Below are 18,261 nucleotides of genomic sequence, written 5' to 3' on the forward strand. Positions count from 1 at the left end.
CTGGCATTTCAGAAAGGAGACCATTATCTGCAATCACAATCACTGAAAAGCTTAATCTAAAAAACATGCCCCATAGGCTTTTAATTATGGTGGTTTGGAACAAAGCAGCAGACTGAATGCTTCATGAGCCTAAATTATTTTCCATCTTTGGAGGGAAAATTAAGAAGAAATTTTGGTCCTCACTTTTCCGTGAATTCCAACTGCCCGTGTAATAAACTCTTTGGCAATAAAATATTGGTATATTAATGGCCTGAACTTAAGATATTCTGAAAAAATAGGAAACTGAAATACAGCACTGCCATGAGGGCATTTTTATTATGGAGCTATTTTTTTCCTCTAAAACATCTTTGGGGGCACCTGGGTGGCTCAGTTGGTTGAGCTTCTGACTTAAGCTCAGGTCATGATCTCGCGGTTGTGAGTTCAAGCCCTGCGTCGGGCTCTGTGCTGACAGCATGGAGCCTGGAGCCTGCTTCGCATTCTGTGTGTGTGTGTCTCTCTCTCTGCCCCTCCCCCACTCAAGTTCTGTCTCTCTCTGTCTCAAAAATAAAATAAAGATTAAAAAAATTTTTTTAATGGGGCGCCTGGGTGGCGCAGTCGGTTAAGCGTCCGACTTCAGCCAGGTCACGATCTCGCGGTCCGGGAGTTCGAGCCCCGCGTCAGGCTCTGGGCTGATGGCTTAGAGCCTGGAGCCTGTTTCCGATTCTGTGTCTCCCTCTCTCTCTGCCCCTCCCCCGTTCATGCTCTGTCTCTCTCTGTCCCAAAAATAAATAAACGTTGAAAAAAAAAAATTAAAAAAAAAAAATTTTTTTTAAGTCTTCAGGGCCTCATTTTCAACATGTTTTACAAAGGTTCTTTGAAGTTTTTGAAACGACAGTTCAATAAATTTGGGTGCCAGTAAAAACGAAACACAACCCAGCAGTGCCTAAACACAAAAATTGGCCAGAATGCAAGGCTCTCAGCTGTGACAAGATGTGTGAGACTCACTCGTCCCTACTGTACAGGGAATGACACACAAAAACCTTCAGGAAGCTGGAATTGCACTGCATTAACCACAGCACTTAAACCAGAAATGGCATCAAGTTCAGGCTCAGGCACCTCAGTTCTGTTCAAGACACTGGGCCCTGTACTTTAGGAGATTCAAAGCAGAATGTGATGTTGACCCTGCCCTCGAGGAATTTTTCAAGTTCAGGCTCAGGCACCTCAGTTCTGTTCAAGACACTGGGCCCTGTACTTTAGGAGATTCAAAGCAGAATGTGATGTTGACCCTGCCCTTGAGGAATTTTCTAGGTTGCAGTTGTAGACTATGTGGCTGGTACATACTGTATAGATGTCACTTCTCTTCTCAAGAAACCAAAATGGCTCCCTACCGTCTATATCAACTGAAATTCCTTATCATAGCATTAAACATCCTCTTTCCCACCCTTCCAGGTTTGTTTTCTATGACTCGGGAATCACTGTTAATACAGCCAAGTTGGACAGGTCACCCCTTGCGCACTGCCTCTCTGCCTTGGTCTATCCTATTCTTTGCCCCTGGAAGGGCACTTCTCCTGTCATGCCAAGGCTTAAAGTTCTGGCCCCCAATTAACCCCTTCCATGAAACCTTCTGTGGGCCTCTCAACTACATAAGCCCCCAGTTGGACCCCAGCTGCCAGAGAGTCTTGTTTGAACTTTACCTCAAATGCTTATTGTTCAGTGGATTGTAGCTATTTGCATATGTATTTCATCTCCCTTCTTAGATTACACTCTTGTTAAAGACAGGGTCACCTGCCCTTTAGGAGCCCAGCAATGTGGCCTTGTAAACTGGAAGGTCTCAAAAACATTTGTGAGACTGAATTGAAAGATAGAAACATACAAATAAGTTTACCATGAAGCAATAACTTAAGAGAAGCAAGAGTGAGATACAGTTACATTCTTTGGGAGGGGAGACAAGAGAAACCACTGGGGCTGGGATGATCAGGGGAAGCAGGATCCTGAGGAGGGGCTACCTGCTCTCAACTTCCTTTGTAGTTGCTATAAAATATTGGAAATGACTTAATACAACTTTCTTATAGGCCACTGATCAAGATGTCCTAAAACTGGGTCAGCAACCAACTGCAACTGCCACTTCCAGCCACTTGGGTCATGTTGTGATACCTACAGTGAGCTGCACATCCGGCTTCTTTTCTAGAAGAACCATGTCGCCAGGTAGCCCAAAGGACTTGATTTGGTAGGTGAGGTAACCACCATAGGAAGAAACCTAAAATTGGAATTGTAGGATCAACAGCACAAGCATTAGAAGAGCCTATGGCAATATTAACCCACATAACAAGCACAAAGGTCCAACTGGAAAGATACGATCAACCTGTTCATGGTCGTCTTGAGAGAGAAGAATTGAAGATAGTATTTGAACTTTCCACTTTGTACCATTTTATATCACTTAAAATGTTGAGCACAAACACCACTGCGTTTTACAAGCAAGAATATGCTTCTGTTAGGAAGATGGGGTGCCTGGGTGGCTCTGTCAGTTAAGCGTCCCATTCTTGGTTTTGGCTCAGGTCATGATCTCACAGTTTGTGAGTTCGAGCCCCGCGTTACGGTCTGTGCTGACAGCCTGGAGTCTGCTTGGGATTCCGTCTCCCTCCCTCTCTGCCCCTCCCCTACTCACTGTCTAGCTCTCTCTCTCAAAAATAAACACTTTTAAAAAAGAAAGAAAAATAATAGTCACACAGAAACAAGTAAGATCCTTCTATTCTAGATGACTACTAAACCAAAGTTTTCATTTAACCTATAGCTATCCTAAGAAATCTAGGCCACTGGTTTCTTGTTTAAATGACAGAACTGGTTAATATCTATCAGTTACAAAATGAGTATCTAGAAACAAAATTTTTTAAAAATTTCCCCCAAGAGCAGATGGTGTGCATTTCCTAAGTGATCATACATTCCCCTGGGTACAGAAGCCATGTCTGACTGCTCCAGTAGGTATACAGATTTTTTCTCAATGCCACCTAAGCAGCATGATCATGGTGGAGGCATGAAGTCACAGTTTTGTGACAGCTACTTCACCTCTGCTCCTGACACTTCCCACCCTTAAGATGAAAACCAATCAAGAAAGGAGTAATTGAGAGATGAAAATAAGAGGCAATGATCACCTCAGAGCGGGGCAGGACAAAATACCCTTCCTGGAAAACAGAAATAACCTGGAGCAGGGGAGGAGAACACCATTACCGAGCCCTCAGTTCACTGACGTTCCCTAGAATCTGCAAACTGACAAAGTCACAGAGTTATGATCTTAGAGTCTGGAAGTATTCCAGGATGACATCTTAAATCATCCTATTGAGATTAAATATTGTCTTTCTGATGGGCTAAAGTGGTTTTTAAAATATGTCCATAAATTCTTTGATACTCTTGTCTTCAAGAGGTGGAGCTTAGTTCTCTTCCTTGAGTGTGGGCTGGACTTAGTAACTGGTTTCTAGCCAATAGAGTAGGGAGGAAGGGAGGATATGTTTTTTGCTGCAATTAGGTTATACAAGATTATGGTTTCTATTTTGAGTTTCTCTCTCTCTCTCTCTCTCTCTCTCTCTCTCGCTCCACATCTCTATCTCTGTCTCGTTTTCTACCAATTACTTTAGGGGAAGCCAGGTGCCATGTCACAAGGACCCTGAGGTGGCCTATGGAGGCCTCATGTGATGAGGAACTGAGACTTCCACTCAGCAGCCAGCAAGGAACAGAGGCCTGTGGCAACCACATGAGTGAGCTTGGAAATCGAGCCTCCAGTTCTGATGACTCTAGTCCTGGCTGCCATCTTGACTACAACCTTATAAGAGACCCTGAGCCATCCACTCCTGAATTCCTGATCCACAGAAACTGGGCAAGATAATAACTGTTTGATGCTTTAAGCTGCAAAGTTTGGGGGTAATTGTTTGCATAGTAATAAGATAACCCATGCATGGGCTCACTGTGTGGAGGCCAAGAGGGGTATTAAGTGAGGGAGAAGAGGGGTCATATGAGAGAAGCAACATTCCCCGAACTCAAAGGTCAAAACCCAAAGTCCTTCAACTAGAAGACAGAATTAGAGCCTTCAGGCCAACAAGGCCCTAGTATGTAGTCATTCTAAGCGAATATGGTGCCACCTGAGCCGGGCTGTGTGGAAGGAATCTACACCTTCTGGAAAGCTCTACCTTCTGCTACCAAGTGCATGTGCTACCTGCCGCTGGTTCTACAGGAAGCCCACACTTCCATTGTCAGAAATGAGTGTCATGGGCCCGGCAGTAAAGGAAGAGCAATTCGCTTATCAGCTCCCTGAAGAGCGTCTAGCTAACTGCATGTGACTCTGCTAATGACGGCTGAGGTGCCACCGGCTCCTGTGCTTCTTGTAATAACTCATGAGTCACTTGTCAGCTTTTGTTTTCCTGACAAGGAGCCTTTCTTCTGCTGTAAAACAAAGAATGCTTACCATTGGCTTTTAAAAGCACACGTGTCCCATTTGCAACAGATATTATCTAAATGGTTAAGCAAAAGTGGAGAAAAACGTGGTGCGTGGTTTCCTTTGCTGGTGAGCTAACACTTGTGGGGTACATGAGGCTCATAAGCCCCTCCCAGCAGAGGAGCCACGTCTCTTCTGCACTTGTAGTTCATCTAATTTCTTCAGTTTCAGTAGCCTGAACTTCCTGACGCTTCTTCCAGACAGTCAATGATGCTCACACAGTGATGAAGGAGGCCCGGCGAGGGCTCAGAAGGACAACAGGACGCCGTTACCTTGTCTCCCAGGTAGGAAAGAGGTGCGACCCAGGACGCACTGTGCACGGTTGAGGGCAGCTCCTGGAGGTCCGCGACCACACTGCTGCTGCCCGGGTTGAATGAGACGGGGATGTCTGCTCTGTCTGCCGTCTCCAGGCGCCAACCCATCATGTCCACAAACTGGAACACAAGAGCAATGACGGAAATGTACGCCTGCAGCTTCTCTGGTGACGGCTGAATTATGCAGAATAGAAGGACCAGGGGGTGGCCACCTTGCTTCAAAAGCTTCACTTTGATGCCTCCTCTTGAGCTCGCTCTTGGATTCCCATGACAGAATCTTCACCTGCCACTGCCTCCCTCTGACCCATCACAACTAAGAATGCTCAGACTGCGGGATCACAGTATGTGGAATTTATCTTTACCCCAGCATACATCCTGGTTTTGACATTTAGTAGCTATTTGATAAATGTTCAAATCACATATAAATAAGCGTGGGAATAATAACTAGGGCTGTGGGCACATTTTAATGGTGAGCTCCTTAGCAAACATGAGACGAACAGAGTGGCCTGCTATCATTATTTTTCTCTAATGAATCCTTATGACCAAATATTTTTCTGATCATAAAGGAAGCCAAGAGTTAAAAGATGAGGGAGGGAAAAAAAAAGGAATTGACAAGACATTGGTTAGAAATAATGCTTCTGGGTTCCCCTGGGGGTAGAAGACATCGGTGGATTTACAAATTAATTTTTCCCCCAGTTACAAGCCTACATTCCTTTTGGGAGGCAGGCAAGGAAATATATAAAATAACTTTTCCTTGAATCCTTGTTAGACAGAAGACATTACTCACACAAAGAAGGCAAGCACAAAACTGCCAGTTCAAGGAATAACAAGGACAGCAAAAGTTTTAGTTTCATGGAGTTAATTTAAAAACTGGCCAAAGATGTGGTAAAAATAAGCGAGATGGAAAGTAAAACAGAAAGAAAAGAAGCAGAGAAAAAGAAGTGGGAGGGAAGAACAGCAAACTCCATTCATTTCATGAGTGTTTCTTGAACATCTATTATATTCCAGACCCTGCGATAGGCGCTGGGAGTATATCAGGAGCTTATATGCTAGCGTTGGGGGAAGACACTTAAATTTTAGAACTAACTGGATAATATGTCAGGGAGGGATAAATTCTACAGAGGACATGAAGAAAGGTGAGGATACAGAGCGGGCAGGGTGAGCTATTTCGTAGGGAGTGGTGAGGGAAGGCCCCTCTGAGCCCAAGACCCTTGAGGAGACCTGACCAACTGAGGGACTGAGCGTGAGGACATCTGTGGAAAGAACAGCGCAGGCCTAGGAATGGCGAGGGCGAACCTTAACATTTTAACAAAGTAACATATAAAATTTCCCCAAGCCCTAGGAGGTACTAAATAAAAACAAAACGCTAATTCCATACATACCTTAGCTCTTCTTTTATGTGTACTGTGACAATTGTTATTTATTCCAAAACAAAAGCAGCGGGTGCAACCCTTGGGATTTGCTGGGTCCAAGTAGAAGGATCCTTCTCGACACACATTACATTCCGTACTCTCCACGTTCTCCTATTGAAATAAAACGCGAAACAAGATGATGGTTTCTTCTAAAGCTTCCTGGATTGCAATTAGCTACTTCCACGCATTAATGCCAATATGAGATGTTAGAACGCAGATGCTAACAAGACATGGAAAGTTATATAACTGCTAAGCTTTTATATCACATTAATTGTTTAAACTATTCTACCACGCTTAAGTGAAAGACAGAATTTTCTCAATTTCACAAGGTGCCCTTTGGCATCTTGAGGGTAGAGAACTAGCACCATAAGGATTCACAGTATGGGGAGGGGGGCTGGTTCATTCCACTAACTACCACCTCAAAACATATGCTGGGACTTAGGGTCTCTTAGCACCTGGCAGGATGTCCTGGAGCAGATTATTAACTTGAGGTCTATGGGTCAGGAATAAGCTTCTGGGGAAGCTCTGAACCTCTTGAAATTTAGACTAAAGTTCGGTGCCAACTTCTCTGGAAAGGATCCAGATCAGTCTTCTGGTTCTTAAGGTCTACATCTTCTCCAAAGGATAGGCGGGGTCTTCCCTTGTAACTATTTCTATCAAATGAGATAATAACTATTAAATGCTACATGCCTTGTGGAAATCCATTGCAAGTCAGTCCCACTTCCCACATATTTTTATGCATTGACCCGACACGAAGAACTTCCTCACTGGCCGGTGGCTGGCGCCCCTGGCATCACGTGTTCTGCCTCACCTTGCACAAGCAAGCTCCGGTTCCTGGGTTGCAGACCCCTGGCTCAGTCCCATCCCTGTTGCAATGACAGGGCACGCACTCAGGGAAGTGGTAAAACCCGGGAGCACACTGGTCACACTGCCGCCCTGTGACTCTGGGCTTGCACCTAGACCCAAAGCAAAGGAGCAAAAGTGTTCATCGTCTTGGCCACACACTTCTGAAGTCCACCTGCACAGCAGCAGAGCAGTTCCTGCACGAAACCAGCTAAACACACAGTGTCTGCCCGTGGGGGCTCACTGCCCAAGGCAGAATGGAAAGCAGCCGAGAAAAGGCACTTCCACAAAGCAGGTCAGGAGGACCATCCTGGATGTCACCCCTGGGTCTGGCTCGTGCTGGACTCTGGGGGTGCAAGGACAGACACAGCCCCCGAGCCTAGGTGGCAGGGCAGAAATGTGGACAACATGCACATGGGGTCTCAGCAGGGGTTGGGGGAGCAGTTCTGACCCAGGGTCCCGGAGGGAGGTGATGTGTGAGCTGAACCTAAAAGGGCAAATGTCGTGGGGTAGGAGTGGAGGCGGGTGTTCCAGACAGAAATAACAGAGAAGAACAGCCTGGTGTGTGCAGGGAGCACACGTATGAGTGGAGAAAGTTGACCCACGAGCTGAAGAGGGAGGCAGGAGGCGGTTCACGGGGACAGAAGTGCTGGCTTCTGTGACGCTGTCCGGTGGAGTGCAGCGGCTGAGCCCTGTGCACCAAAGGCAGTCTGGCTGGAGCACTGATCCCAGCTCTGGCACCCAGCAGATACAGTATCTTAATAATTTTCTAAGGCCCCATTTTCTCATCTGTGAAAGGGGAAACGCTAGCTGCTGCCTCCCAGGACCCCTGTGGAGATAGATGAGGCACCACGGCAAGCTCTTGGACAAGGAATCGCCATCTAGAAAAGTTTTAAGTAGGAAAGAGCGTGGTTGGATGTGTGTGTGGATGGAGTCAAGATGACCAATTCTGCAGCAGGCTGCGGAGTCAAGAGGGAGAAGGGGCTCAACTAGGGCAAAGGCATTTGGGATGGAGAGAAGAGATGGGTTCCAAGCTATTTTGGGGTGAGGCTGCTGGGGCCTGTAATGTTCTGAATGAGGGGAGAGTAGGCGGGAAGGCAAGGAAGACCCCCAGTCATCCAGACTGGGCTCCCGAGTGGATGCTGGGGTGGGCAGTGGCCCCTGCGCCTGGGCTCCGAAGAAGGCTCTGTGGGGAGCGGGGTGCCATCCACACATCTGTGCACTTGAGGCAAAGAATGGAGGGGGAGGCACAGAAGAAGACGGAGTGAGAAGAGCAGTGAGCTGCCAGCAGAACTGAGAAGCCCGGCACCCCGCGGGGTGAAGAGAGGGAGAGGGAGTGGGTGCCAGCTCCATCACTGAGCTCCATGGCTGACGTCTGGCGGGATCCACACGCTGATCTTTTCTTCGTGGGTCTGAAGAAAGTACTAGAAAATGTGCTTTATATCATAACATTGGGAGTATAATCTGACACGAAGTATTTTACCACTAAGGTGCTACCAAAACCTATTAAAATATCTTACCCCAGGGACCATCCTGAAAAAGAGAAATCTAACTTTCTGTCCCACAAAGTTTGCCTTTGGCAAATACCTGCTTATAATCAAGTACAGAATGTTGTGTGTGATGAACACAAACTCGGGACCACGCAGCCCAGCCTAGAATCCCAACCTGGCTACTTACTGGATATAGAACCTTGAGCAAAGTAACCTTTTTACAGCTGAGTTTACTGATCTGTAAACACGGAGATCACAATATCTACTTCGTAGGATTATTGTGAGAATTAAATAAAACAATATATGGAAAAGCCTTAGAAGAGTACTGTGCACACACGTAAGAATTTGCTCCCATTATTCTTGCTATGGCATTGGCTAAGGGGAGCAAATGGGAGTCCCTACGTTATCCCACTTAGCACACCTAAAAAGACAAATTCATTTTACCTGCAAGGGCTGCTGGCAGGTCAGATGTCCCTGCGATTCTTCCCAGCCCCATCCCCCTGGTCTTCCTCCCTACCTTACACCTGCAGAAATTCTTTCCAGAAGGAAGCAAATATTCCAAATCACACCTATAGCAATGTAGGTGGAAAGTGTCAACACTCTGCTTCAAGTCCTCACTCCAGTGCGGTGGACGGAAACTGCGGGAGTCAGAGACTCCTCTTCAAAGCTGGGTAAGTTATGGGCCACTCACAGACTTCCTTCCTTCTTTTGTTTCTTCCTTCCTTCCTTCCTACCTCCCTTCTTCTTTCCTTTTCCTTTCTTTCTTCCTTTCATTCTTTCATTCCTTCTCTCTCCCTTCCTTCCTTCCTCCCTCTCTTTCTTCTTTCCCTTTCTTTCATTCTCTCTCTCTCTTTCCAACACACAAGTTTGCATTCACTGTAAGAGGGTTCCTAGGCCCTGATTGATAACACCTGCTCCCTTCTTGTGACTCAGACTAAATGCAATCAGACACTCCAGCAAAAAAAAAAAAAAAAAAAAAAGTTAAAAAAAAAGACTGGTCCCAGATGACTCCTTATTTCTGGGGGGGAGCAGTGACATGGAGCACAAGATTCTGGTGGTCTGGAGATGGGAAAGAAGACAGTACAGACACCTCCCCCACTACTAAACTCCTCAGAAAGAGGCAACTTTGATCACAAGAGGAGCTTGGAGATGGCCTGACTTAGGCTGGGCAGGCTCTGCTCCTCTCACCTGCCCAGGAGGAAAAGGATGCTGTGCGAAGACAGTGCTATTGTTACAAACTGCCAACTGAGCACCTTGTCGAACCAAAGTCCATGCTTCTTTTAGCATAGGTGCAGGGCTTCTGGCTTATGGGTGCCTTGATTGAATGCTGGTGCCAAACGAGCCCCTCACACGCTGAACGCCACTGGTGGACAAGGCTGAGGGTGGCCCCTGGAGCAAATGACCTGGACCTGGGCCTTGAAGACAAGGACAGGCAGACAGGAGCCTATTTTTTATATTTTCCCTTGAGTGGGAACAAAAGGTCCTGGAGTGTTTTACAGGGAGGGCAGCTGTGGAAGCTGCCTGTTGAGACAAAGAGAAACGGAAGCAAAATCATTCCTTGCCTAATTATTTCAGAATGCTGTGAGATGATGTGGTGGCAAGGAGAGGTGGGCTGAGGGCTTGTGGCCCGTCAGTGAGGGAAGGTACAGCTCTGGGCCTCACTCCACACCCAAGCAGCAGCTGAACGCATAAGAATGGACGAGAAAAAGCAAAAAGCTAAGCAGAGTGAGAAGAGCAGGGACCTGTGAGCTGACCCTGAGGACCCCAGGTGGGACCGACAGGGAAGGGTTAACCAAAACGTGGAGAATATAATATCAGGATTCTTGAGCACTGAACATATGAATCATTTGCAGAAACAAGCAGCCAAATGACTTTTTGGTGGTGCCATGACAACAGGGAATAAAAAGGAAACTTCCTCTTGAAAGTCTGGCTGAACATCTCTTAAAAACTACCTCAAGTCAGCCTGACCTTGACACATTTCTCCAGAGAGATGCTCTGCTACCCAAGGAGCTACCCTCCCTGCAAAGGCAAGAAATTTCCAGCGGAGGCTGCCTGGAGGTGCAGACTGGTGGCACCGGGGGTGCGGGTCAAGTGAATTCATCTCCAAGGCAATGGGCTTGTAGCCAGACCTTATTATATAACATCTGCGCGTGTGTGGGTGCTTGCTGTGTTGCACAAACAGCTAGAAAATCAGGTGTTAGAGTGAACTCTACCCTTTACTCATTAAATACAGTGGGTCTCTTAATATCACACTCACACCAACCCCAGTCGTAATCTAGAATCCAAAGTCTACCTTATTGAGTCATCAATTCATTCAATAATCACTAAGTGCTTTCTATACACATATCCCTGTGTTAGGGGATGCAGAAGGGAGGGGATAAAGTAGAGTAAGTGGGTCTTGACCTTGGCACATTTTCACTGAGAACACAGAGATGCAGAAAGTGAGGTAATCATGTGAGAAATGGGATGGGTAAGCATCTCATTTAGGCAATGAGATGATGAGGATATCTGTGTGGACTCATAGAAGGCTTCATGCCTTCTTTGAGTTTGTGCTTTTTTTCACAAAGATGGTTATTTTTGAGAGGAAGAGAGAGAGAGCGGGGAGGGGTAGAGGGAGAGGGAAAGAGAATCCCAAGCAGGCTCCGCACGGGCCAGCACAGACCCCGACACAGGGCTCAGTCTCACAAACCGTGAGATCATGACCTGAGCTGAAATCGAGAGCTGGACGCATAACCGACTGAGCCACCCGTGTGTCCCAAGTTTGTGCTTTTAACACATAACGCTTGAAGGATATGCGTAACAGAAGAGGGGGAAGGAGAATGGATACCTGGAAAACTGAACACATATAAAGTGTTTAGAGGAAGTAAGAAAACCAAGTCGGAGAAGAAAGCTGAAAAAAGGCTTAAGTTAGGGTAGGTGGGGGCCATATTACCACGAAAGCCAGTCTTTATCCTATCAGGTTGTTGAGAAAGGTTCTTGTGCAGTGATGTGATGAAAGTGGCACCTGGCAGTTCCATGTGTCCCCAAGGCAACCTGCACACAACATGGCCCTCACCATGCCACACTAGTGGTTACTACAGGTTCCCCGTCAGACCATGACTTCTTATTAGTAGGCACGTGTACCTTCTGCATGAGGCACAGCACCCAAACTGGAGACAGTGCTAGATAGAGTTTGAGCAACAAAACATGCTGATATCTGACAAAATAGAATTTAAGGCAAAAAAAAAAAAAAAATCACAGTAATTGAGAAAAATGTTTCATCTGAGTTAAAAATACCAAGAAGATAAAATCATAAACATACATGCATTTATCCACATTACGTAGACTAGATTAATAGTTCTATGTATTAGTGACAAAATTATGGGGAAAATAGATTTTTTTTTTTTTTTTTTTTTTTTTTTTTTTTTTTTTTTTTTTTTTTTAAATTTTTTTTTTCAACGTTTATTTTTTATTTTTGGGACAGAGAGAGACAGAGCATGAACGGGGGAGGGGCAGAGAGAGAGGGAGACACAGAATCGGAAACAGGCTCCAGGCTCTGAGCCATCAGCCCAGAGCCTGACGCGGGGCTCGAACTCACGGACCGTGAGATCGTGACCTGGCTGAAGTTGGACGCTTAACCGACTGCGCCACCCAGGCGCCCCGGAAAATAGATTTTTAAATCCCAGGATAATTGTGTACTTAGCATATTCCTTTTCAGTTAAGCCTCCCCGCCCCGCCAAAAAAGGAATGAATGAATGAATGAATGAATGAATGAGTGCTTCAGTAAACCAGGAAAAGGAAGGTCAATGAGGAGACCACCATTATCATTTAAATATGAGGGGGTAAAAGAACTTAACCAAAGTGGCAGCAGAGAGCCGTGGAAAGTAAAGGGATAATACATATCTTGCCAGAACTTGACAACTGATTGACTATAGGGAAAAGGAGTTGATTTTAAGATGATACTGGGATTTCAGGCTTTGGGGATGGGAAGAGACCACTACCAGTAAGTAGGATTAAAAAAAAAATTTTAAGGCAGAAATGGTTTGAAAGGTAGGACAATGGCAGGGGTTTCAGATATGGAATCAGAGTTGGAAGAGTTTGGGAGTTGTAAGGGCCCTAAAAGATCATCTAATATAACACTTCATTATACATGTGAGGGGACAGGTGCTCTAAGAGTTTAGGGGACTTGTCTGAGGTCCCCTAAATTAAGCAATAAAAGAACCCAGGTTGAACTGATGTACAATGAAGGTAGGATAAGCTAGCCATCAAGGGTCAGGACTGAAGCTCTGGATCTGGAATCATCCAGGAGGGGGTGGCAGAAGCCAGGAGAATGGGTGGGTTTTCAGGAGGACAAAGTATAGAGGGAAGAAGGCAGACAGGCAAGTACTTGGCAAACAATAATAATAGCTAATACTTACTGGGGCTAGTGTGCATCGGGTAGTGTTCTAAGGGTTTCTGCACAGCATAGTTAATCTTCTAAAGAACTTCACGAGGTAGGTGCCTCTAGCATCTCTATTTTATAGACGAGGAAATTAGGCAGAGAGAGAAGAGACAGACTCAGATCACCCAAATGGTGAGTGCCAGGGCAGATGCAACCTTGTGCAAACTCACACCACGCATCCTCTCAGGCTGGGGAGCAGGATAGTGAACCAGTGACACAGCCAAAGATCATTCAGAGGGTATGGAGGAAGACACTGGTGTTACAGAAGATGTAGGAAGACAGAGAAAATGTAGGTAAAAACTCTGAGCTCCATCCCCGTGGTAGGAGACTCATCTGCCCTGCTCGCCACCGTGTCCCAGTGTCCCCCCAAGCTGCCTGGAATTTACCATTCCTATGAACTGCATCAAAGGAATTGCTTCTCCGAGTTGGCAGGGCCGATGGAACTCTGCCTAGCCAGAAGCACTTCTGTTCCAAGAATGCCAAGTCTGTGACCTTTTCTGGTATTTTACTTCTCCATCTAACACAAACATTTGGTAAATCTGTGAGGCTTCGCCTAGATAGAGATCCCTCCCCTGCCAGAAAGGTGTTCCTTTTGCTCCTGCTCTTCTGAAAAGGTGCATTTGTACAGGTGGCTTCACTGAACATCCAGGTGGACTGCCATCTCCTTTAATTGATCTCAAGATAGCCTGAAAGGGGTTGGCATCATGCTAGTTCTTTAAAGCAGTGATTTGCAGCTTCTTGTATCTTTCAGTGATTGATAGAATCTTCTGAGGACATTCTAGCTCCTCTGTTCACAGAATCTGATGACATAATCTTCCATTATTAAAAGCAATGCAAAGGTTTTTTTTCATGGTCTTGTATCAGATTGAATTAGCATTGCTACTAAAAACAAAATCTTAATCAACAGAAGCATCTTTAAGAACTCAGTGTAGGGTCAGCCAAAAGAATGGATTTTTTGGCATTTATGCAACATAATTTTAAAATATTTTCTGTGTTACAATCAGAGATTGAAGAGGAATTAGAACAGGATTTTAAATTTAGGTAGAAAGGTAGTGATAATTTTACCAAACTTTTAATGGATTAGGAAACAGACCCAGCGAGGCAGAGTAATTTGCTCAGTCTTCTAGTCAGCTAATGACAAAGGTGAGTCGAGGGCTCAGTTTTACAGTTCCAACTTAATTTATTCTCAGTTGTCTCTAAAATTACACCAGTTTTTTTTAAAAAATGTTTATTTATTTATTTTTGCAAGAGAAAAAGAGTGTGAGTGGGGGAGGGACAGACAGAGAGAGGGAGAGAGAGAATCTCAAGCAGGTTCCTTGCTGATAGCACAGAGCCTGATGTGGGGCTCAATCTCATGAACCAGGAGATCATGACCTGAGCCAAAAATCAAGAGTCAGGTCCTTAACCAACTGAGCCACCCAGCCACCCCTAAACAGTTTTAATTAAATAGAGATTGAGTATTGTGGATTGCTACAATTATTCTTGTAACTTATTTTAAAGTAGATTAATATTTGTAAGTTTCATTTTATTTTAGTATGATAAACTTGAACACCTACAAACAGTGAAATAAAATTTGAAAATTCCAATGTTTAAGTTTTGTGATCTGTGATAATTTGTACAACTGCAAGACAGTCTGTTGTATCACTGAGAAAGGTTTTTACTTTTTGTTGCAAGTTCCAGACATCTTTGATCATTTCCTTCACATGAACTTTAGGTTCCTCTAAACACATTCTTCATTTCCATCAGGAAATTTTGTTTGGGGGTGAGGAGAAGATCATTCTTTTCTCTAATGTTTTCTTTTTAGAAAAAAAATTTTTAATGTTTATTTATTTTTGAGAGACAGACACACAGAGTGTGAGCAGGGGAGGGGCAGAGAGAGGGGGAGACACAGAATCTGAAGTAGGCTCTAGGCTCTGAGCTCTCAGCACAGAGCCCAATGCGGGGCTTAAACTCATGAACCATGAGATCATGACCTGAGCTAAAGTTGGACACTTAACTGACTGAGCCACCCAAGCACCCCTCTATTATTTTCTAAAAAAATAATCCTTTGGTAGCCAAATTATGGAAAGAGCCTAAATGTCCATCAACTGATGAATGGATAAAGAAGTTGTGGTTTACATATACAATGGAATACTACTTGGCAATTAGAACGAATGAAATATGGCCTTTTGTAGCAACATGGATGGAACTGGAGAGTGTGATGCTAAGTGAAATAAGCCATACAGAGAAAGACAGATACCATATGGTTTCACTCTTATGTGGATCCTGAGAAACTTAACAGAAGACCATGGGGGAGGGGAAGGGGGAAAAAAAGTTACAGAGAGGGAAGGAGGCAAACCATAAGAGACTCTTAAAAACTGAGAATAAACTGAGGGTTGATGGGGGGTGAGAGGGAGGGGAAAGTGGGTGATGGGCACTGAGGAGGGCTCCCGTTGGGATGAGCACTGGGTGTTGTATGGAAACCAATTTGACAATAAATTTCATATTAAAAAAAAAATAATCCTTTGGGTAATCCAGAGCTTTTTCAGCATAAACAGTGGAATTACCATGAGCAATTTGTGCAATTTATAGTCATAATAAACTGAAATTATTTCTTGCATTATCTGTCAAGGGCCCTTTCATGACAAATGTACTTTGATCATGGAGAGATATGTCATCCCATCAGGTTATTTCAGTCTCTTTGGTAAGGTCAAGAGAACCAATTTCATCTCTTGGTTTAGGTGTGATACAGGCCAATGAGATCCCATTCCTGTTGATGTTTCCTTGGGCTTGGGCAGAACTACACAGTATGCCTTTGTCCTGAGTTAGGAATTTTTCAATCTCCTGAATTGTCATTGGCTAGTGAAACTTTATTAAACACCCCTTATAATTTCTACCTAAAATATTATGGTAAATCTATTTATCTATCACAGATGGTGCCTCAATGCATTTTTCCAACTTTTAATGTATTCTTGATTTCCTTTTTCTGTGGCAGCAGGATTGAGAAACCATGTGTGAGGTTCTGTTTGCAGCAATTTATTCTGTTGACCAGTTATCCCCTTTTAGAATTCTCCCTTTTTCAGACAGAGAATTCCTCTCTGCCTCCTGCCTGAAAACTGCTTCTCCATCTCCTTGGTTCCTTTGCCTTCAACAATGAAACAAAGGTACCCCCTGCAGAACCCACACCTGGTGCTTCCTCCTGGGTGGCCACACATACTCCTTGGGGTCCTCAGTTACTCTAACCAATCCCAAACTGCCATCTCAGCCCCAGACTCTTTTTTTTTTAATTAATTAATTCATTTATTTTGACAGAGAGAGAGCGAGAGAGATCGAGCACAAGCAGGGGAGGGGCAGAGAGAGAGGGAGGCACAGAATCTGAAGCAGGCTCCAGGCTCTGAGCTGTCAGCACAGAGCCTGATGCGGGACTCAAACTCATGAACTGTGAGATCATGACCTGAGCCGAAGTCGGACACTTAATCGACTGAGCCACCCAGGTGCCCCCCAGCCCCAAACTTTTTACTTGTATGTTCAGCTTTCGAAAGAAAAGCCGAAGTAGTCATGATGGAAAAACAGGACTCTATTGGTCTGCCACACACTTATTTTGTGGCTTAGTAAGTTTTAACTATAATGTTTTCAGTATTTAGGACTTTAAAAGTTTCTTCACACAGCTGTGATTGAGGCCACTACAGAATCCTGGGCTCCATCCTCGGCCAGCACTCTCCCTCCCTGATAACCATTCTGCACACCCTTGTTTATCTTCCTCTCCTGCTCTTCCCTGAGTTTCACATCCTCTAGGTCATGCATTGCTTATCCTGTTCAGACAAAACCTTGTTCTCTCGGCTTTTTTTTATCTCTAGATTCCTGCTATGCCTCTTGAGTGAGCAGAGGATTTTTTTTTAACGTTTATTTATTTTTGAGAGACAGAGACAGACACAGCATGAGCAGGGGAGGGGCAGAGAGAGACGGAGACACAGAGTCCGAAGCAGGCTCCAGACTCCAAGCTGTCAGCACAGAGCCCAACACAGGGCTCAAACCCACGAATTGTGAGATCATGACCTGAGCCGAAGTTGGATGTTTGATTGACTTGAGCCACCCAGGTGTTCCAAGTGAGCAGAGGATTTTATTGCTAAGACCTCCCCTTTCGTTCACCCTGCTTATTTGTCAGATACTCTTCATGCTGAAGGATTCACACAAACCAATTCCACAAAAAGGCACTGAATTATTTCCTTTGATTTGTCCTTCAAATATATTAAAATGAAAATAACTATTCCTAATTCAATCTGTTTGCCTTTTTTATAACACCCTGGATTTCCTTTTCTGAAGCCAGTACTAGTTCTATGGTTTCCTTTGGTCTGGTGGATGTTCTAGGAGATATCTGAGGATATTTGTGTGTGTTTTAGACAGTGTTTCAGCAGCAACAGACTGGCTTGGATAACTGTCTTTCAACTGTTGTTCTAATTCTTCCATGACCACTTATCATACCAACATGGAAGACCTTGTTGGTGTTGCTGTCTTGGCTTCATGGAGAGAAATATTCCATCTTCCCTATCCTTGTGGATGTTTCCATTGAGAGTCACACATTTTATTTACAAATACTCTGGAGCTCTGGCATTAAATGTTTATGACTGGCTGTCAGTTTGCTGTCTATAAGAGGGTTTTGTATTTCAAGAAAGGGAGACTGGCAGCTACGGAACATAAAAAGGGAGATGCCAGTGGTAAGGGAGTAGTAGAAAATAACAGTGCAAAAATTGCTATTTGAGGGAAGAAGGCCTTTGGGAGAGGTAGAAAAGAACAAGATGAAAAGTGTAGTGGGGCTGTTAGCCTCCAGAGGGAAAATGACACCCATCAATGAAAGAATAGAAGAAAAAAAGCCAGCTATATGAAATAAAGAGGTCAGGAGAGGAGATGTGGAAAGGAATACCAAATAGCCCAGCTGAAATGAGGTAGTGATGGCCATGTGAGAGAGCAAATCTACATGATTCTGGCATTTGTCCAGCTACTTTTTTGGACCAAGGGTTGAAAGAGGGGGAATGGAGGCAATTTTCCCTGGAGAAGCAAATCTAGGTCAGTAACGAAGTCATAGGATCATACACCTCTTTTGCTTCTCTCTTTCCTGTCTATAAAGTTCATTGGGTCGTGATCGGCGCCGAGAGGTCCTTTTAGCTTCCTGCTTCTCCACCTTCTCCAGCCACAAGCCTATAAGCATCTCCTGGGCACAGTGTGTCTTCTGTTCTTTAGCATTCCTGCATTCCTACAGGTGCTGGTGGACGTCTGTGATTCCACCCTAAGTGCCATTGTCTTCTTACGTCAGTAATTAAGTGGAAATAAGTCAGACGTTTTC

General features: G+C 44.7%; 1 protein-coding gene across 1 annotated transcript in view; it reads right to left on the reverse strand.

Annotated features, from left to right (window-relative positions):
• LAMA3 (laminin subunit alpha 3) overlaps nt 1–18,261 on the reverse strand; it is a 274,852-nt gene that overhangs the window by 85,767 nt on the left and 170,824 nt on the right. Inside the window, exons 33-36 of the mRNA XM_047087081.1 lie at nt 7,000–7,144; nt 6,159–6,299; nt 4,735–4,896; nt 2,138–2,236 (exon numbers count right to left, since the gene is read on the reverse strand). Coding sequence (XP_046943037.1) covers nt 2,138–2,236; nt 4,735–4,896; nt 6,159–6,299; nt 7,000–7,144 — 547 coding nt within the window. The remainder of the gene's footprint in view (nt 1–2,137; nt 2,237–4,734; nt 4,897–6,158; nt 6,300–6,999; nt 7,145–18,261) is intronic.

The sequence above is a fragment of the Lynx rufus genome, unplaced genomic scaffold (assembly GCF_022079265.1).
Source record: "Lynx rufus isolate CCGP_SWC_20201006 ecotype Redwood Valley unplaced genomic scaffold, mLynRuf1.p SCAF_22, whole genome shotgun sequence".
Taxonomy (NCBI): domain Eukaryota; kingdom Metazoa; phylum Chordata; class Mammalia; order Carnivora; family Felidae; genus Lynx; species Lynx rufus.